Genomic DNA, 22,165 nt, shown 5'->3' on the forward strand with positions numbered 1-22,165 from the left:
AGTGCTGCAGTGAACATTGGGGTACAGGTTTCTGTTTGCCTTCCTGCTTTCACTTCTTCTGGGTATATACCTAGGGTTGGGATTACCAGGTCATATGGTAGTTCTGTGTTCAACTTTTTGAGGAAATGCCAAACGGTTTTTGCACAGCAGCTGTACCGTTTTGCATTCCCATCAACAATGGATGACATCTGCTCTTCTTGCTAACATAGCATCCATTCTTCGGAAAACAATTCTAGTTTCCTTTGAGATACTGGCTGGGTAGCTCTCCTCGATCCGTAGTCCATCTGTAGTTCAGGCAAGGCCAACCACATTTCTCTGGATTCCACATGACCTGAAATTCTATCCCATTGGCCACAGGGTTCAGGAGAATAGAGTCAACTTTGAGAGTTTTGTTGGAACTGTTGACCAAAAGGAGCTCTCTTTTTGGGGACTGTTAAGCTGGTAAACCCATTTGTCAGTTTGTCATACTGTGGTAGTTTGTGTGTTACTATGACGCTGGAAGCCATGCCATTTTAAATATCAGCAGAGTCACCCATGGTAGACTGGTTTCAGCAGAGCTTGCAGACTAAGACAGACCAGGAAGAAAGGCCTGGTGATCTACCTCTGAAAATTAGCCAGTGAAAATTCTATGGATCACACAGAATAATGTCTGATTTAGTGGTGGAAAATAAGCCCCAGCCCACACACCCACACACAAGTTGGAAAGCACTACAGAAGCTACAGTGTTGAACTCAGACACACCAAGAACCAGGAAGATGGTGCAGGACCAGGCAGTGTTTCGTTCTGTTATACACAGGGTCACCATGAGTCAGAGCCAACTCTAGGGCAACTAACAGCAACAACAAGCAGCCGGTGAAATGGGATCCTGAAGCTGCCCGTGCTACCTTGCCAGGAGCTTGCTGAAGGAGGAAAGCAGAGGCAGAAGCCAGACTGGCCCGTGAACTTGATCCAGTGTAGCCTTTCCATTTCTGATAGCCTGTGACAGGTTAAGTGAGTAACATCCACCCCATCACTCATGAATTGAGAATCAGACCATGTATTTAGGAGAACTGCCTGCTGCTGTACTCAGAGTGCTGTACTCAGAGCACAGAATTCCAGCCATGGCTGGGGAGACAGTTTGCAAAGGTGACCTGAGTGTCATCAATGGATCTTTGGGTTTGTTAAGGCTGCAAAGATGGGCTCAAACATAGTGATGATTGTGAGGATGGTGCAGGACTGGGCAGTGTTTCGTTCTGTCGTACATGGGTCTCTATGAGTTGGGACTGACTTGACAGCAGTCGAGTAACAATAACAATAACAACAAGGTGTTGTTTGGACAAAAATATTTAGTTTGAAAAACATACTGTTTACCTGAGGGTTTTGCAGAGGGTGCAATAAATGCGTTGTGAAATGTTTAGAGAGATTCCCACCCCCCCCGACCCCCCGCCAAGAACAGTGAAGGGAATCCAAATTCATTTAGAATGAGCACTTAATATATCTATCTTTCATGCCATGGGGCTTACCTTACAAAGCTGCTTCATGAACTGGAAATTGCTGTTTAAAAATAATGTTAGCCCTCGTTGTCATACCATGTATGTGAAAAAATGATACACACGCCTACTGCCTGAACACAAAGTCTGCTTTCAGAAGTTAAAGTTTTAAATTCCTAATTCAAACAGGTAAATAGAGCTACTCTTTCTGCTTTTGAGTTCACAGCTTTTTCTTTGAATGCATGGTCATAGGTTTTCATGCTCATGCTGGGTTGCTTCCCTGTAGAAATATTTCCTGTGAGAGGTATTCTTAAGATTTCATGGTTTTTATTCATAAAAGAATAATACTAACAAATACACTTATCTATTGACCTAGTTGGCCAACCAAGGGAACGATCCTTGGTCTTTGCTTTCCAAAAAGCGCTAAGCAAGCCATTCAAGATCTGAAATAGACAAGATGGTTCATTTGCAGGTCCCGTAGCTTATGCATCCTGTGAAAACTCCCCAGAAGGAAGGCAGGCCTGTGTCCGTGTGTGTGTGGAATTAAGCCAGTAAGGTATGGTTGTTAGTTGCCATCAAGTCAGCCTGATCCACAGTGGTCCCACGCACCAGCCCCATAATAGGTTGCAGATAGGACCATTGTGATGCATAGAGATTTCATGGCTGATTTTCAGAAGTAGATCACCAGGCCTTTCTTCCTAGATCATCTTAGTCTGGAAGCTGCCCTGAAATGTGTTCAGCATTATAGCAACACACAAGCCTCCAGCAACAGACAGGTGGTGGCTGCACATGAGGTACATTGGCCAGCAATTCAACCTGGGTCTCCCACATGGAAGGCAGGAGTTCTACCACGGAACCACCAATGCCTCATTCTGTAATTAAGAGCCTTCCGGAGAAACTGCCCTTACCTTTCAGCTAAGCCTCAGTCTAAATTAGTCTGGGACACGGTTGGGCTTCCATTAATCAGAAGTTTGTGCTTCCCAGCTTGGTGTCATGTGCAGCGAGGCACTAGCAACAGCTCTCTGAGGGGTAGTGATGAGATGTTAATTAGCATCTTGGACTCTATCTAAAAATCCATCCCAATCCCATTCCTTTGACAGAGCCCAGCCTCGCTCAGTACCTGTTCCAAGACGCTTCTATAAAGGAAGAGGTAGCAGTACCCAAATGCAGGGCTTCCTACTTGAAGTGGTTGAGATTCAGTTAGTCCCCTGGTCTGACTTGGTGGCAGGAAAGGTGAGGCTTCTCTCTGTGCAAGCAATAGAGACCATGGATTTTCAACATTACGGTACCCAAATGCAGGGCTTCCTACTTGAAGTGGTTGAGATTCAGTTAGTCCCCTGGTCTGACTTGGTGGCAGGAAAGGTGAGGCTTCTCTCTGTGCAAGCAATAGAGACCATGGATTTTCAACATTACGGTGTCCCAGAATGCTATGCTTCAGAGTAGGGGCGGCATGGCCATCCCCTTAGTCGCTCAAGCTGGATAATTCTCTGGACTCTTCCCTCTCCCCACCCCACACCCAGCCAGTCACTGGCCCTGCAGTTCTCCCTCCTTAACAGCTCTTGGATCCACAGCTCTTTCCCTTTCCTCTGCTCTAACTCCAGCCTTCGTCTCTCCCCTAGCTGGTTCTCCCGCCTCCTGTAGCCCTCCCCTGGCCCCCTTCTCATCCAGAATCCACTCTGCAGCCAGGGCCACCTTTCCAAAACTTAAGAAATAGGGGGTTTTATTCCCCATAACGCCAGAGAGGCTAAATCTTGTGAGAAAAACTGTCTGCATGGAACATAATCCACAGTTCCCCAAAGTATAAAGCCATCTGTCTGTCATGGTCTAAAGCCTCTAGCAACAGAATGTTGAAAATTCAGAACCCTGGTAGAAGCAAGGGCCAAGTGGTCCAGATGAGTGGTGGTCATGGCTCAGGTTAAAGGCAGCATGGGATGGAGAAAGTGGCCATATTCAAGATTGGCTGATGGAATGGATGTGGGATGTGAGAGACAGATCAGAGCTGGAGATAACTCCAAAATTTTTGGCCTACGCACTTACTGCCATCAAGTGAGATGGGGAATATTGTGGGAAGACCAGGTTTTGAAGAAAAAACCTGGAATTTAATTTGAGATGCCCATTAGATATTCAGGTGGAGATATTGAATAGGCAGTAGGATATATGGGTCTGAAGTTCAGGTGACAAGTTCAGCCTGGACATATCAACTTGGAGTCCTTAGCAAAAGATCATGCATAAAATCTTGAGATTGGATGAGGTCTCCAAGGGAATGTATGAAGACAGAGAAGAGGCACTCTTTTTGAATGATTGGGAGAGGAAGAGGACTAGCCAAGGACATGAGAAGAAATATTCTCAAATAGGATAGTGAAGTAGGAGGATGTTGTATTCCAAAAGCTTAGTGAAGACTGTTTCGATGAGGAGGAAGTGATTTCTTATGCCAAATGCTGCTGAGAAGTTGAACAAAGACTGAGAATTGATCATTTGCTTTAGCAATATGGAAGTCATTAGTGATCTTGATGGACTGTTTTGGTGGAGTTGTTGTTGGTTGCTGTCGATCACCCCCAACTCATGGTGACCCCAGGCACAATGGAAGGAAACACCACCTGGTCCTGTACCATCCCCATGACCAGTTGTGGATAGGTCTATGATGATCTGTAGAGTTTTCATTAGCTAATTTTCAGAAGTAGATGACCAGGCCTTTCTTCCTAGTTTGTCTTAGTCTAGAAGCTCCACTGAAACTGTTCAAGATCATAGCAACATGCAAGCCTCCACTGACAGAGGGTAGCAACTGCACATGAGGTGCATTGGCTGGGAATCAAATCCAAAGCTCCCGTGTGGAAGGCAAGCATTCTACCACTTGTTCTTGGAGTAAAAGCCTGATTGGAGAGGGTTCAAGAGAGACTGAGAGATGAGAAATTAGTGACAATGGGTATAAACAACATATTTGAGGACTTTTCTATAAAGGGGTACAGAGAAATGCAGGACATGGGACCAAAATAAAGTTTTTGGTTAAGGGTAAAAATTATACAACACATTTCTATATTGATGGGAGAGACCCACTCATGATGCAGGAGGAAAACGGGAGAATTACTAGAACAGTGTGATCATTCCCTCTTTTGTGCCTTTCTCTGTGCCTCTTCAGACTTACAGCAAAGCACTTTAAATATCCCTGTATGTACTAATTGGTTTAAATCTCTCTCCCCTTTTGTGTATTAGTCAGCCTTTCCTGCAACAATGCTGTACAAAAAACAAGACTGAAAATCTCAGTGTCCTGTAACAACAGTGCTTTACTTCATGCACAGGTCAGCTGCTAATCAGCTGCTCTCAACTGGGCTTGGCTGGACTAGGCTAATTCCAGGATTTGGGGTGGGTTCCAGCCTCCTCCACATGTCACTACTTCTGTAACCAGTGGCTATCCTGGGTGTACTCTTTTTGTGGCAGGCGGTAGAAGCACAAGAGGGCAAGCCAGAACACATAATGCTTTTAAAGCCTCTCTGCTCACAACAAATCCACTCACATTCCATTGGCCAAAGCAAGTCACACAGCCAAGGCCAGCATCAATGGGGAAGAAAAGTAAACACCAGCCACAGTGTGGATTGGCCACAGCAAGGAAGGGAGAGAAGGAAAAATTGTAGACAAGTAATATTGTTGTTGTGTGCTGTTTAGTTGATTCCAACTCATATGGACCCTATATAACAGAATAGAAGTTTCCTGGGCTGTAATCTTTATGGGTCTTTGCACATTTCATTGTAATACTTTGTCTTCTCAAGCTGCCCTTTGAAATCTTCTGTTCAGCTCTTTTACTTCATCATTTCTTCCTTTTGCTTTAGTTACTCTGCATTCAAGAGCAAGTTTCAGAGTCTCTTCTGACATCCATTTTGTCAGGAATACAGAGAAATGGAGGGCATGGGACATGGAGATAGGAAACCAAAAGAGAAGAACACACTCGGCATTTCTCAAGCTGAAAGAACTGAAGAAAAAATTCAAGCCTCAAGTTGCAAAATTGAAGAATTCTATGAGGAAAGTATTAAACAGTGCAGGAAGCATGAAAAGAAGATGAGAGGAATATAGAGAGTCACGGTACCAAAAAGAATTGGTTGATATTCAGTCATTTCAGGAGGTAGCATATGGTCAAGAACCGATGGTTTTGAAAGAAGAGGTCCAAGCTGCACTGAAGACAATGGTGAAAAACAAGGCTTCAGGAATTGACAGAATACTAATTGAGATGTTTCAAAAACAGATGCAGTGCTGGAAGTGCTCACTCGTCTATGCCAAGAAATTTGGAAGACAGCTACCTGACCAACCAACTAGAAGAGATCCCTATTTGTACCTATTCCAAAGAAAGGTGCTCCAACAAAATTATCTGACAATATCATTAATATCACACACAAGTAAAATGTTGCTGAAGATCATTTAAAAGCGGTTGCAATAGTACATCAACAGGGAACTGCCAGAAATTCAAGCTGGATTCAGAGGAGGACGTGTAACAAGGGATAACATTACCGATGTCGGACAGATCCTGGCTGAAAGCAGACAATACCAGAAGGATGTTTACTTGTGTTTTATTGTCTATGCAAAGGCATTTAACCGTGTGAATCATAACAAATTATGGATAACATTGGGAAGAATGGGAATTTCAGAACTCTTAATTGTGCTCATGAGGAACCTGTACATAGACTAAGACCAGTCGTTTGAACAGAACAAGGGGATACTAAACGTTTTAAATTAAAGTCAAGAATGCTGTGTGTCAGGGTTGTATCCTTTCACCATACTTATTCAATCTGTATTCTGAGCAAATAATCCAAGAAGCTGGACTATATGAAGAAGAACAGAGCATCAGGATTGGAGAAAGACTCCTTAACATCCTGTATTATGCAGATGACACAACCTTGCTTGCTGAAAGAGGACTTGAAACACTGATGAAGAGCAAAGACTACAGCCTTCAGTATGGATTACATCTCAACATAATGAAAGCAGAAATCCTCACGGCTGGCCAATAAGCAACATCATGATAAATGAAGAAAGGATTGAAGTTGTCAAGAATTTTGCTTTACTTGGATCCACAGGCAATGCCCATAGAAGCAACAGTCAGGAAATCAAAAGACGCATTGCATTGGGCAAATCTACTGCAAAAGACCTCTTTAAACTGTTCAAAAGTGAAGATTTCACTTTAAGGACTAAGGTGCACCTGACCCAAGCCATGGTATTTTCAATCACCTCATATGAACATGAAAGCTGGACAGTGAATAAGGAAGACTGAAGAAGAATTGACACCTTTGAATTATGGTATTGGCGAAGAATATACCACGGACTGCCAGAAGAACAAACAAAACCTGTCTTGGAAGAAGTACAGCCAGAATGCCACTTAGAAGCAAGGATGGCTAGACTTTGTCTCACGTACTTTGGACAAGTCATCAGGAGGGACTAGTTCCTGGAAAAGGACATTGTCCTTGGTAAAGGAAAGGGCCATCAAAAAAGAGGAAGATCCTCAAAACAAGACGGATTGACACAGTGGCTGCAACAGTGGACTCAGGTATAACAATGATCGTGAAGATAGATGACACAGGACTAGGCAGTGTTTTGTTCTGTTGTACATAGGGTCACTATGAGTCAGAACGTACTTGACGGCACCTAACAACAACAACAGTCTTTTATGGGAGCAGATTGACAGGACTTTTCTCCTGCAGAGTGGCTGGTGGATTTGAATCGCAGACCTTTTGGAGCATTTAATCATTGCACCACCAGGACTCCTTGGACAAATAATATAGTCTACAAAATGCTACTAGCCTATAATAACCCCTCAAAAGAAGGGTCTATTTTGTTCTGTATTCCCAGTGGTTAACACCATGCCTGGCACATAGTAAATGCTAAAAAAATTTTGAATGAATGAATATTATCAACTTGATTCTCAACAACACTATTTTCTATATCTTTTAACTTTGGAACAGAGGGGTTTGGGTTTGAATTCCAGCCCCATCACTTTTTGGTTCAATGACTTTTGGCAGTAATAGTAACAATAACAACATAACGTTTCTTGAGTGTATATTGTGTACTAGCATTACTGCTAAGGTTTTAGGTTCACTATGTCATTTAATCTGCAAGCAAGTCTATGAGGTAGGTATTGCTCTGTCCATGTCAGAGATGAGCTCATTGAGACTCACAGAGATACAGTGACTTGGAGAGATTCAAGTGCACAGAGCTAGAAAGAGAGCTAGGATGTGGGCCCAGGCTCGGCACACTCTAAGGTCTCCTTTTAAGTGCCGTGCCACATCTCCAGTACATTTTAAGTTGTTAGTTGCTGTGAAGTCGGCCCCTGGCTCATGGCAACCCCATGCACAAAGGGATTGGACCATTGTGATCCATAGGGTTTTCATTGGCTGACTTTTCAGAAGTAGATGGACAGGCCTTTCCTCCTAGTTTGTCTTAGTCTGGAAGCTCTGCTGAAACCAGTTCAGTGTCACTGCAATGCGCAAGCCTCCCCTCACAAATGGGTGGTGACTGCACATGAGGAAATTGGCTGGGAATTGAGCTCTAATCTCTTGCATGTTGTTGTTATGTGCCCTCAAGTCTATTCCAACTCATAGTGATACTATATGACAGAGTAGAGTTGACCCATAGGGTTTCCTGGGCTATAATCCTTACAGGAGCAGATTGCCAGGTCTTTTCTCTCTCAGAGCCACTGGTGGGTTCAAACCACCGACCTTTTGGTTAGCAGCCAAGTGATTAAGCATCGCGCCACCAGGGCTCCTTAGTCTCCTGCGTGAAAGGCAAGAATTTCACCACTGAACCACCGCTGTCCCCATGTTTTAAATTAACCCCATCCGATGTTCTTTTTTTTTTTTTAATGTTAGTTTCCTCATCTGTAAAATAGGTATAATGATACTCGTTTTGTAGAATTGTCAGAAGACTAATTGAAAGAACATACGTAAATTACCTGGCCCCGTAGATGTTATACTCTGGGCCCTTAACAAATATTTCCTTTTTTGCTTTTCCATTTCACTTCCGACTCCCGTTGCCAGACTTGATGGGTCTGATGTTCATAAGCCATTCTTGATGACTTTGTTAAACCTTCAACACTCAACCTCTCAGATCCTAACAGGCCTGCCACTGAAATTTTCTCTGAAATCAAGCCATTAGCAGTAGATTTCTAAAGCCCTTGGGAAAACTGACAGACTTGCTCAGTATTTCTCTTGGCTGCTGAATTACTCATGCTCCTTGATGGATTCTGAAGTCAGCTTCTTCCTGAGCGGGTGGATCTATACATGAGGCTTGGGCAAGTTGCTTTGATGTTTCCGTTTAGTAGGTGGTGAATTCAAGAAAGCAAGCAGATGGCAGGAGAGGGTTGCCAGGTGACCTGTGAGGGATCAAGGTCAGAAGAAAGATAAATCTGCTTAAAACTTAGGGTGGAGAAGAGATTATCTCTTAAGACAAGGGATGTTTCCTTTTGAGGGGATGGAGTGAGAGGAGAGAAGGAACATTTAATGAGTGCCTACTATGTGCCAGGAGTCCTTAGGTGGTGCATACAGTTACCTGAATTATTTCAGTTAGTTGACTGCTAACTGAAAGGTTGCAGGTTCAAGTCTACCCAGAGGCACCTTGGAAGAAAGGCCTGGTGATCTACTTCAGAAAAATCAGCCATTGAAAACCCTATGGAGCACAGTTCTACTCTGACACATATGAGGTCACCATGAGTTGGAGTCGACTCAACGGCACTTGCTTTTACTACATGCCAGGTAATTAACAGACATAAACTTACTTTATCCTCATAAAAAAAACCTATGAGGTCCATTTGGGTTACTTCCATTTTACAGGTAAGAAAACTGAGACTTAGAGAAGTGACATTACTTGAGCAATTTGATAAAGGTAAGAGTTAGAAGTAGGAATAGGTTTGTCTGCAAGTGACAGACAACCCAAATAGAAGTGCCTTAAAATAGAAGCTTATTTCTCACTCACATGAATTGAAACCCTGCTGGAATTAGCCCAGGGATGGCATGGTTTTCCATGGCTTCCCACTGTATCAGGAACCCTGGCTCCTCTTATCTTCTTGTTCTGCCATCTTTAGCCCGTGACATCCATTTCATGGTTCAAGATGGCTGCTCGAGAAAAGACTCATCCTGGAAGAAGTAATGACACTTCTCCTTATATCCTACTGGCCAGAACAGAGTCACGTGACCACTCTAAGCTGAAATGGAGGCTGTTATTGATGGAATTGTGTCCCCCCAAAAGATATGTGAAAGCCCTACTCCTTACCTGTAAATATGACCCTGCTTGGAAATAGGGGTTTTCTTTTGTTATGTTAATAGGTCATACCAGAGTAGGGTGGGTCCTAAACCTAATCACTCTAAGTGATGTCTTACATAGAGAGCAGAATAGACAAATAGACACAGACACAGACACAGAGGGAAGGTGATGATCTGTCTTTAAACAAAGGAACGCCAAGGATTGCCGACAGATCCCAGAAAGTAGGAAAACCAACAAAAAACCAAAGCTGTTGCTGTCAAGTCAGTTCTGACTCGTAGCAACCCTATAGGACAGAGTAGAACTTCCCTATAGGGTTTCTAAGGAGCAGCTGGTGAATTCAAACTGCTGGCCTTTTGGTTAGCAGCAGTAGCTATTAACCACTGCACTACCAGGGTCCCAGAAACTAATAAAGAAGCCCACAAAAGGAATCAACATGGCTGAGACCCTGATGTGACTTTTAACCCCCAGAACTGTGAGAAAATAAATTTCAGTTCTTTAAAGCCACTCATTTGTGGTATTTTTTGTCATGGCAGCACTAGGTAACTGTAACAGTGCTCGAGGAAAAATTGGAGGTTCTGTTTCTAAGAAAGAAGGAAAGAACAGATACTGGGGTATATCAGCAATCTCAGGTAGGACTAAATCTAGGTCTGTCTCATTCTAGAAAACCCCAGCTCCATTGGTCCTACCACATAGCCTTCCTTACAAGGAATGCCATTACCAAAAAAATCCCTGTCAGGCTTAAAGTGAGCCATGGACAACCATAATAGGAACAGCCAAGTTATTGTGAGCCACGCCCAGCCAAGCCAAGCACCATGCTATGTGCCTTATATGCATTATTGCATTTAATCCTTCAACAACCTTATAAAACAGGAAATGTTTTTCTCCTCTTTGTACAACTAATGAACTGAGGCCCTGAGATTATATATAGCGTGCCCAAGGTCACTCAGTTATCAAATAGCAGAGCCAGGATCTGAACTCAGACAGTGTGAATTTCAAAGTCTTGTCTCTTAATTGTTATGCTTGTTTGCCTTCAAAGCTTTTGCTCCTGCTGCTCTCCTTTCTGGAATCCCATTACTTCAATCTCACTTCATCCCCTACAGAGCCCTACTTCAGTCTAAGGGTAAACACACCGAGAGTCTGTATCAGGCCAAGTTCCATGCTAGGTGCTGGGGGGCCTACAATATGCCTAAGCCAAGGTGCCTATTCTGATGAATTTTGACACCTAGTACTTGAATGTCCATAATGTGATGTGAAAAGGGCCACAACAGCCAAATGATCCAACGTCCAGTGGGAAGACAGATGATGTCGTAAGTTTCTGTTATCTGTGGGAAGCTAAGGGAAGCTTTATTAAAAAAAAAAAAGGAGGTGAAATTCATTATACCTTTCTGCGGTTATTCCAAATTAAACTAATTTATCTTGAGTTATACCATTTCTTTTACATACCTGATTTTCTCCCTCCTCCCTGGTGAGTTTGACTCTGTTTGTCTTTCTAGCCAGCTAACTGCTCCATCCCTCCTACCTTCACCAGTGATTTTGGGGAAGAGAGGCACACATTCATCATCTTCTCCTCTCCACCCTCTGTTTCCTCTTTAACCACAGCAGTCTGACTTCTGCCCCCATGACTGCACTATAAAGTAGCAAATGCTCTAGCTTTTTCTCAGCCCACAATTAACAGTCCCAGCCTCTTTCCTCTGGATGGGAGGTAATATTCATTATGTAGTTATCAGATATCAAATGTTCCCCATGCATTATTTCAACCCTCAGTAGAACCCAAGGAGATTGGTGTGGTCGTTATTCACATTTCACTGTTAGGAAACTGAGCTCCAAAGCGGTTGAGTCACCTGCCCAGGACCACCAGCTAGGAGACACTGAAGCTGGGACTGCAACCCAGGTTGGCTCTGGAGCCCAAGCTCTTAATCACTCTTCCTGCCAAAAGTAGGAGGCAATACTACATACAAAAAGAAGAGCACAAATGGGCCAGGAATTAGGCTGGGGTCTTAAGAAGCATGGTAGAAACTTGAAGTAGCTCCTATGGAGAAAAACCAAAACCAAACCAAACCTGTGTGTTGCCTTCGAGTTGACTCCAACTCACAGTGACGCTACAGGACCAAATAGAACTGCCGCATAGGGTTTCCAAGGAATAGCTAGTGGATTTGAACGGCCGACCTTTTGGTTAGCAGCTGTAGCTCTTAACCACTGTGCCACCAGGGCTATGGGGAAAAATAATAGGGAATTATTAGGAAACAAATCAGTTGAGTGATATCAGCATGGACAGCCCAGACGAGGTTGGGAAACTTAAGTGATGAGTTAGTAGTGTTTGGCAGGAGCTGAGGAAATGCAAAATGCAGACCTCAGATTTACTGGCAGGAATGAAAAAAGGAGTGAAAGAAAATTTTACTTAACAATGGTGAAATAAATATATTGATAAAACAGCCTAATTGCCCATCAGCAGGGGACAGAGAAATAAATTATAGTATATCCATACAAAGGCATACGAAGCAGCCAAAAATAAAAATGAAGAAGTTTCTTTTTTACAGAAATGACTTGACCTCCAAGATCTATTGTTAAGTTAAAAAAAAAAAAAAAAAAATCAAGGTCGGATGAGTGTGTATGTGTAATAAATATCCACCCATTGCTCAGGACAGAAACCTGGGAGTCATTCTTGATTTCTACCTCTAATTCTCTCCTCATACGCAATCCATTACCAAATCCTGCTGAGGTTACTTCCAAAATATCTCTTCAGGCTTATATCTTTTCTCTATCTCTGGTGCTAGACCTTAGTCCAGGCCACCGTCAGCTCTCCCCTGGCCTTTTGCACTATTGACATTTTGGGCTGGATAATTCTTTGTTGTGAAGAACTGTCCTGTGCTGGGTAGAATGGGATTTTTTTTTTTTCCATTTATTTAGGTCTTCTTTTATTTTTCTCATCAGTGTTTTATAGTTTTCAGAATATAGGTTTTGTACTTCTTTTTGTTAAATTGATTCCTAAGTATTTTATTCTTTTTGATGATGTTGTAAATGGCATTGTTTTCTCACTTCTATTTTCAGTTTTCCCATTGCTAGTGTATGAAAATATAATTGAATTTTGTATATTTATCTTATGTCATGCAACCTTGTTGAATTTGTTAATTAGTTCTAATAGTTTGTTATCGTATTCCCCAGGATTTACTATATACAACTTGTCATTTGCAAACAGAGGTAGCTTTATTTCTTCCTTTCCAATCAGGATGCCAGATTTCATTTGAAAATCTTGAAATGAAATTTTACTTCACTTTCTTACTAATTGCCCTGGCTAGAATCTCCAGTCAATGTCAAATAGAAGTGGCAAGACCAGACATCCTTGTCTTGTTGCTGATCTTATGAGGAGAGCATTCAGTCTTTTACCATTAAACATGTTGTTAGCTGTGGGTTTTTAAAGGTGCCCTTTATCAGGTTGAGGAAGTCCCCTTATATTTCTAGTTTGTTGAGTGTTTTTATCATGAAGAGGTATCGAATTTTATCGAATGGTTTTTCTGCATCTATTCATATATGACTATGTGGCACTTGTCCTTTATTCTATTGATGTGGTATATTACCTTAATTGATTTCTGGATGTTAAACCAACTTTGCATTCCTGGGATAAATCCCACTTGGTCATGGTGTATAATCTTTTTATATATTGCTGGATACAATTTGCTAGTATTCTTTTGAGAAAGCATCCTTTTGAATAAATTAGATCACATCACTTCTCTACGTTGAAGCCCTTCATTGGATTCTTATCGGACACAAGAGACCACCTGTGGAATTCAGTCGAAGCTACTTTGGATCTGAGCAGTATCACCCTCTTGTTTTGCTTCCCTGTCCCTCTTCTTTGCTTCCTTACTTTTTTTTCTGGAAATATTTTCTAATAAATCACTTTCACACAAATCCTCCTTTCAAATATTGTTTGTGGGAACCAATGACAGCCCACAAATTATAACACCCCACCATTGGTGGGCCCCTCACACACACCCACATCCTCACACTGACTGGGCTCTGTTGATTTTCCTGCAGGTGATCTATGCCCTGAACACCCGCCAGGATGAGGCCGAGGCCAGCTTGGAGGCGCTAAGGGAGGCCCACCAGGAGGAGCTCCAGAAAGCAGTGGCAGAGACCAAGGCCAGCCTCCTGCAGGACCAGGACCGAACAAAGGAAGATGCCCTTCTGCAGCGCATTCAGACCCTGGAAAGCGCCCTGGAGCTGCAGAAGAAGCTGACGCAGGAGGCTATGGCTGAGTCAGCCACCTGCAGGCTGGAGACCAAAGAGAGAGAGCTGAGGGTGAAGGCAGAGCATGCTGAGCGGGTCCTAACCCTGTCCAAGGAGATGCTGGAGCTCAAGGCTGACTACGAGAAGAGGCTCCGGCACTTGATGAGCCATGAGGCGCCCCAGTGGGGCAGGCTTCCCCAGGAGAGCCTGGACACCAAGGCAGAGCTGGGCCAGGGCCGTGGCCCTGAGATGCATGAGGTCTTGCAGGAGGTGGAGCGGCTGCGCATAGAGAACCAGCAGCTGAGCAAGGACTATGCCCAAAAGGCCGAGGAGCTGCAGGCCACATATGAGCGGGAGAACGAGGCCATCCGGCAGGCCATGCAGCAGTCGGTGAGTGAGGCCCTGCGGCAGTGGCAGGAGAAGGAGATGGACCTCCGCAAGAACTTCCAGGTGCAGGAGTCAGCCCTGCAGGCCCAGGTCAGGAAGCTGGAAGGGGATCTGGAGCACAGGGGCCACAAGATAAGTGACCTAAAGAAGTATGCCCAGAAGCTGAAGGAAAGGATCCAGGTAAAGCACGGTTCCTTCCTGACTTTCAAATCGGATAATAAATATGGCCCCTATTTTTGAACACCTACTGTGTCCCAGGCACTATGCTAGGCACTTGACTTCTACCGAGATGGGCATTATTATCTCCATAGGATTCAACTACATTTATTCAGCAGATATTTAGTGAACACCTGCCCATAGTCAGGCCTGGGGCTATAGGCAGGAGATATGTGGTAAGTTAGTCCCTGATCTCAAAGAACTTAGCGACTTGGAGTTTACAGATGAGAAGACTTAGACTGAAATTGGGAGGCTTAAGGGCTGGCCTAGTTGACCAGTAACCAGTTGCCGTTGAGTCAACTTCAACTCATGGTGACCCCACTTGTGTCAGAGAAGAAGTGTGCTCCACAGGGTTTTCAATGGCTGAGTTTTTGGAAATAGATAGCCAGGCCTTTCTTCCGAGGTGCCTCCTAGGTGGACTCAAACCACCCACCTCTCAGTTAGCAGCTGAATGCTTAACCATTTGCACCACCCTACTCCTAACTGGAAACTCTATGGGGCAGTTCTACTGTGTCCTATAGGGTCGCTATGGGTCGGAATTGACTTGACAGCACTGGGTTTACTCCTAGCTGAGCACCCAGCTAAAAAGGGGTAGAATTGGTTTTTGAACTCAGGTCAGCCTAATTCTAAAGCCCCTATTCATTTCAGAATAACTCCTTGCCTGCCCTAAAGTCCTTAGGACTTGTGTTCTGTGGAGAACCAGACCATGGTCTGAGTTGGTTATGTGAGCCCCACAGACCCACAAAACCCCATCTCTCAAAATAACAGCTGCTAATATTCCTAATACTCCCTGAGCATTTTTTTCTGTACTAGACTCTTTATCTCGTTTAATCCAGCCACACAGCCAGTCAGAGGATGAGTGGGGATTTGATGAACTCTGAGCAGCTGCATTTCAGAGATCAGGGGCTTAGGCTGTACGCTCGCCTACCTTACAGAGTTAGTGAATGCTTTGTGCACTAGGATGTTGCTATACAAAGCTCTAACCAGAGAAAGGAGAAATGAGACCCTCCCTGTCTGTTTAGGACCTGGATGTGCAGCTCAGGGCAGCTCGCCAGGAGAACGCAGAGCTGAAAAGCACGGCCAAAAAACTTGGGGAGAAGCTGGCTCTTGCCAAGGACAGACTGATGCTGCAGGAATGTCATGTGTCACAGAAAGCTGGTGAGATGCCTTGGAATAATTTCTTTAAAGAAACAAAGTGAACATCCAGGTTTTTACTTGTTGTTTTTGTTAGATGCCTTCAAGTTGGCTCTGTTTCATGGTGACCTTGTGTATAACAGAACAATACATTGCCCTGTCCTTGAGACTTTTAAGGGGGCAGAGTGGCAGGGCAAGGCTGTGTGGACTGCACCCACCTTGGTGATGGGTGAGCCCAATCTCTGCAGAGCCCAGGTAACCTAACACCTATAATGGCCTTACCTAGAGCTGGTACAGGCTGGTCATCTAATAGTGTCTTAGTTTCTTACTGCTGCTATAACTGATATACCACAAGTGGGTGACTTTAACGAACATTAATTTATTATTTCACAGTTTAGGAGGCTACAAGTCCAAATTCAGGGTGCTGGCTCTAGGGAAAGCCTCTCTCTGTCCTCTCTGGGGGAAAATCCTTGTCTCAGCTTCTCTGACATGCCTTGGAGATCTCTACGTGGCATCGATTTTTTCCCATTCCTGCTTGCTTGCTTCTCTGCCTAATCTGCTCTTTTATAACTCAAAAGTAATTGGCCTAAGACACACCCTACACTGATATGTCCTCACTAACATAACGAAGAAAACCCTATTGCCAAGTGGAATTATATGCACAGGTATGTTGTTGCTAGGTGCCATCGAGTTGGTTGAACAAAACACTGCCTGGTCTTGTGCCATCCTCACAGTCATGGTTATGCTTCAGCCCACTGTTGCAGCCACTGTGTCAGTCCATCTCGTTCAGGGTCTTCCTATTTTCCCTGACCCTCTACTTTACTGAGCATGATGTCCTTCTCCAGGGACTGGTCCCTCCTGATCACATGTCCAAAATAAGTGAAACAAAGTCTAGACGTCTTCACTTCTAAGGAGCATTCTGGCTGTACTTCTTCCAACACAGATTTTTTCATTCTTCTTGGAAGTCCATGGTACATTCAACATTTTTTACCAACATCATAATTCAAAGGCATCAATTCTTCTTTGGTCTTCCTTTTTCATTGCCAAAGACATCACTTTGAGGACTGAGGTGCACCTGACCCAAGCATGGTTTCCACAGGTATACAAATTAGTATTCCAGCAATTTCTTGAGGGGTCACTAGTCAATCCATAACAAATAGCATGATTCAAAAAGGATACCTTACCACCAAATATTTCCCCACAGGCTCACCACTGTGCCTGAGCTTCTCAACGTGAGCTCTTCTGCCACATTTAGACAACTTTTTATATTTAAACATGATTTCATATAATTACATGATTAAATCTTCCTAAAAATTTTGTGGGATGAGTGCCTATGTCCTGTAATGTAACTGTTCTTTAAGCTCCCCAAAGTCAGGTCCCACATGTTGTGCCTTTGTTCCATTTCCCACAGTTGTCAGTATTGCACATTATAGACGAAGAAATGAGGCTGAGATAGGTTAAGTAACAGAGTCAAGGTCAGATGCCTGGTTGGTGGTAGAGCTGGCATTTGTGTGTAAGAATATCCGACTCCAAAGAGCCTCCCACTAAGCAGTACCTACTGTGGGAACATCTACTATGTGCCAGGCTTTGGGGTAGGGACAGGAGATATATGGTAAGCTAGTCTTGGTCCTTGACTCCCACTCATGAGGACCCAAGGTGTGTCAGAGTAGACCTGTGTTCCATAGAGTTTTCAATGGCTGATTTTTTGGAAGTAGGTCATCAAGCCTTTCTTACAAAATACCTCTGGTGAACTCGAACCTCCAAGTATTCAGTTAGCAGGTGAACGCATTAAGCATTTGCACCACCCAGGGGACTCCAGAATCATGCTTAGGATACCATTATATGTTCCCAGTCAAAACAAACAAATTTTTTTTAATACCTACAGTCTGACTCACTTGACGCTGTGGGAGATACAACAAAGGCATAACACGTGGGACCTGACCTTGGGAAGCTTACAGAACAGTTAGCTTACAGGCCATGGGCATGACCCAGACAGCAGGGGAGTAGAGTGTCCAGGACAGAGGAAGTCCCCCTGCAGAGTAGGAGAGATTTGAGATGGAACCAGAAGGTGAGGATGCAGAGCAGTGTCTCGAAAATAGGGCATGTGTACATCAGGGATTCTAAAACCAAACCAGACCTGTTGCCATCCAGTCGATTCCGACTCATAGCGACCCAGTAGGATGGAGTACAACTGCCCCGTAGGATTTCCAAGGCTTTAATCTTTATGGAGGCAGACTGTCACATCTTTCTCCCATGGGCTGGCTGGTAGGTTTGAATGCCAACCTTTTGGTTAGCAGCCGAGCATTTAACCACACCACCAGGGCTCCTTGTCAGGGATTAGGGGAAGAAAATAATTAGCAACTTGAGTTGTATTTGTTTTTTATCTAATACTTTAAATTCTTACCCTGAAATTTGCATATTTTGGGGGCCATGCTCAATTTTTTTTTTTTTAATTCCTGTCAGATGCTATCAAATTGGCTCCAATTCATGGTGACCTTGTGTATAACAGAACAAAACATTGCCCCGTCCTGCACCATCTTCATGATGGTTGGAACTTTTTTTCATTGTGGCAAATCCATAGTTGACAAAACATTTGCCATTTCTATAGTCTTCACATGTACAGTTCAGAGACATTAATTATGTTCACCATGTTGGCCAACTATCACCATCAACCATTCATTGGAACAATTTTGATGATGCTTTCTGTAAGTGAAAAAGAACTCTTTAAATTTTTTTTTTTTTACTTATGGAAAGAATAAAAAATGTTTGGACTCCACCTGCCTGAACCTAGAAGAACTAGATGGTGCCTGGCTACCTGACAGGGGTCACGATAGAGGGTCCCAGATAGAGCGGGAGAAAAGTGTACAACAAAATTCAAATTCACAAAAAAAGACCAGACTTACTGGTCTGACAGAGACTGGAGGGACCCCTGAGACTGTGACCCCTGATACTCTGGAACTCAGAACTGAAGGCACTCCTGAGGTCCATCTTTCAGCCAAAGAGCAGACAGGCCTATAAAACAAACAATAACACACGTGAGGAATGTGCTCCTTAGTTCAGTCAACTACATGAGACCAAAAGGGCAACACGTACCCAAAAGCAAAGACAAGAAGGTAGGAAGGGACATGAAGACTGGATGGACACAGGGAACCTGGGGTGGAAAGAGTGGTGACACATTGTGGGGATTGCAACTAATGTCACAAAACAATTTGTGTATAAATTTTTGAATGAGAAACTAATTTGTGCTGTAAACTTTCACCTAAGGCACAATAAACTTTAAAAAAAAAAAAAATGTTTACAGACCCTTAGTTTAGGAAGGCAGAGCAGGGCAAGCATTTAGCTCAGGATGCTGCTTGAGAAACAATGAGAGTTACTACTTTGACGATGCTCGAGGGCCAGTAGAACATGGAGCAGGGGTTATGTAGTGTAGTGGACCAAACAGTCGGATAGGGGCCTGGGGACCTGGCTGTAGAACGCCTCAGAGACGTAGGGGCCTGGGGACCTGGCTGTAGAACGCCTCAGAGACGTAGGGGCCTGGGGACCTGGCTGTAGAACGCCTCAGAGACGTAGGGGCCTGGGGACCTGGCTGTAGAACGCCTCAGAGACGTAGGGGCCTGGGGACCTGGCTGTAGAACGCCTCAGAGACGTAGGGGCCTGGGGACCTGGCTGTAGAACGCCTCAGAGACGAGGCCAAGGCCAAGGACCTTCCAAATTACGTTGAAACTTATGCTTGCAGATGACACGAAGACGGAACCAGTTTCAGAGAATGAAGTCGTGGGAGAAGCGAATGACTTGGAAGCCCACAGTCTTCATCCTCAGCAGGACCAAAGCTTTCCCAAGAAATGTCCAGGCACTAAAGGAAGCACAGATACACAGGTAGTGTCTGACCCAGGCCTGGGGATGGCAAAGTCACAGCAGACTTTGCCGGAATGGGCTTGAGGTAGAGGCCAGTCCCCAACCAGGATGGATCCACTTGGAAGTAGCAGGTCCCACAGTGTCATGAGTATATGGATGGAAGGGGAGCTCCAGCCAACTTCCTGCCAGTCTCTTGGCATTTGGAAGTTGGAGACTGAGAATGTTGCAGAACACTTCCAACTTCATATTGTCAGATCCTGGAAAACTTGCTTAAAAACCAGTTGCCATCGAGTCAACTTCAACTCATGGCGATCCCGCGTGTGTCAGAGTACAACTGTGCTCCACAGGTTTTCAGTGGCTGGTTTTTCAGAAGGCCAGGCCTTTCTTCTGAAGCACTTCTGGGTGGACTCAAACCTCCAGCCTTTCAATTAGCACCCCAGCACTTTAACTGTTTGTACCTCCCGGGACTCCAACACCTTGCTTAGGTTGCCATCATTTGTTCCCAGTGAAAACAAACAAAGCATCCTTTAGAAACTACAGCAGCATGGGCTGGAGTATCTGATTCTGTGGCAACAGATACACCATCCCAGAGAGCCCTTTTCCAACTATATGGCTTCGTAAAATTTATCGCACCTTGTGATACATGCTGTAAAATCAGTGTATAGATATGGGTAAAAGTTGTGTGAAGGAGAGTTAGTGATTTTCTGCTTCTCACCCCTATTCCAGCAGTTTTACAAGGGTCTTCTTCTCTTTTACTAGAACGAGAAAGACGCAAGTATTGAGACAGAGTATATGAAACAAAAATATGAAGAAGACCTTCGTAAAATCAAACATCAGACAGAAGAAGAGAAGAGACATCTCAGAGACCAGCTAGTGAAGCGACTGGGAGACTTGGTGAAGAAGCATACGGTAGAAATCAAATCCGTTCGCTCGTCGGTGGAAGCAGAAAGGAAGAAGCTGCAGAAGGTGAGGTTTCCTTTGAGGGATAACTGTATTCATCTCCCAGGGAAGCTGTAACAGCATATCACACACTGGGTGGCTTAAAGCAACAGAAATTTATTGTCTCAGAGTTCTGGAGGCTAGAAGTCTGAAATGAAGGTGTCAGCAGGACCATGCTCTCTCTGAAGGCTCTAGGGAAAGATCCTTCCTTGCTACTTCCTAGCTTCAGGTGGTTACTGGCAGTCCTTGGTGTTCCTTGGTTTGAAGGTGCTAGTGATGTAGTGGTTAAGAGCTCTGGCTGCTAACCAGAAGGTTGGCAGTTTGAATCCACCAGGCGCTCCTTGGAAACCCTATGAGACAGTTCTGTTCTGTCCTCATAGGGCCGCTATGAATTGGAATCAACTCGACAACAACGGGTTTTTGGCTTGGTACTCTGTTTCCACCTACATATGGCGTTCTCTCTGTGTGCCTGTGTCTCTGTGTCTCTTCTCTTATATAGACATCAGTCGGATTGAATTAGGGCCCACCCTGATGACCTCGTCTGAACTTGGTTGTATCTACAAAGAACATTTTTTCTAAATAAAGTCACATTTGGGGGACACCATTCAACCCATAACAGTTACTGTTCTGTTTCTTGTTCTTTTCTCCACCTCCTTCCTTTCCATTTTTGTTTTTTCTTTCCGTCCTCCAACATTTCCGGAGCTCCTGCTGTGTACTGACTCTAAGCCAGTTCCACACAGATGAGTGACACGGTCCCTGCCACAGGCAAGTCACACAGTCAAAGGAGACAGAGTCCCGTAACACTGTGAGCCAATAGGATGTGGAGTCACTGATGGGGGTGGATTTGTTTCATAGGAGTGTTTAATTTAGGGAAATTTAACTCATTCTGAAAAACAGAGAGAAATAACATGAACCAACACTCAGGCCTGGCAGACTGCCTGCATCCAGATCCCAACTCCGCCCCCTCCAATTTGTGACCACTGGCAAGTTATTCAACCTGGACCCCTCCAGAGGGAAATTCTGCGTGCCTCAGGTTCCTCATTTGTAAAAACGGATGATAATAATAGCATCCCATAAAGTAACTGCGAGGATTAAATGAAATAATGGGTGTGGAAAAATAAAATGTATCAGAGTACATAATAGGCACTATGTGTTGTTGTTGTTAGGTGCCATCACACTGGTTCCAACTCATAGCAACCCTGTGAACAACAGAATGTAACACTGCCCAGTCCTGCACCATCCTCATAATTGTTGCTATTTTTGCATATTTTGAGTGCCTCCCAACCCAAAGGGCTCATCTTCCGGCGCTATATCAGAAAATGTTCTGCTGCTATTCACAATGTTTTCCCTGGCCGGTTTTTTCAGAAGCAGACCGCCAGGTACTTCTTCCTAGTCTGTCTTAGTCTGGAAGCTACACTGAAACCTACCACGTGTGACTCTGCTGGTATTAGAAATACCAGTGGCATAGCTTCCAGCATCCTAGCAACGTGCAAGCCTCCACAGTATGACAGACTGAAAGATGAGTGGTGGCTGTTGTTGTTAGCGGCCACCAAGTTGGCCCCCAAATCATGGTGGCCCAGGCACAACGGAAATGAATGCTGCCTGGTCCTGTGCCATCCCCATGATTTGTTGCAAATCCACACTATTGTGATCCATAAGGTTTTCATTGGCTAATTTTCAGAAGTCAGTCATCAAGCCTTCCTTCC

General features: G+C 44.2%; 1 protein-coding gene across 1 annotated transcript in view; it reads left to right on the forward strand.

Annotated features, from left to right (window-relative positions):
• Nucleotides 1-22,165, forward strand: part of LOC100662570 (protein FAM184B) — a 162,593-nt gene that overhangs the window by 88,788 nt on the left and 51,640 nt on the right. The window contains exons 3-6 of the mRNA XM_064286320.1: nt 13,737-14,495; nt 15,554-15,689; nt 19,402-19,541; nt 20,280-20,486. Of these exons, the coding sequence (XP_064142390.1) occupies nt 13,950-14,495; nt 15,554-15,689; nt 19,402-19,541; nt 20,280-20,486 (1,029 nt within the window). The 5' untranslated portion in view covers nt 13,737-13,949. The remainder of the gene's footprint in view (nt 1-13,736; nt 14,496-15,553; nt 15,690-19,401; nt 19,542-20,279; nt 20,487-22,165) is intronic.

The sequence above is a fragment of the Loxodonta africana genome, chromosome 5 (genome assembly GCF_030014295.1).
Source record: "Loxodonta africana isolate mLoxAfr1 chromosome 5, mLoxAfr1.hap2, whole genome shotgun sequence".
NCBI classification, from domain to species: Eukaryota; Metazoa; Chordata; class Mammalia; order Proboscidea; family Elephantidae; genus Loxodonta; species Loxodonta africana.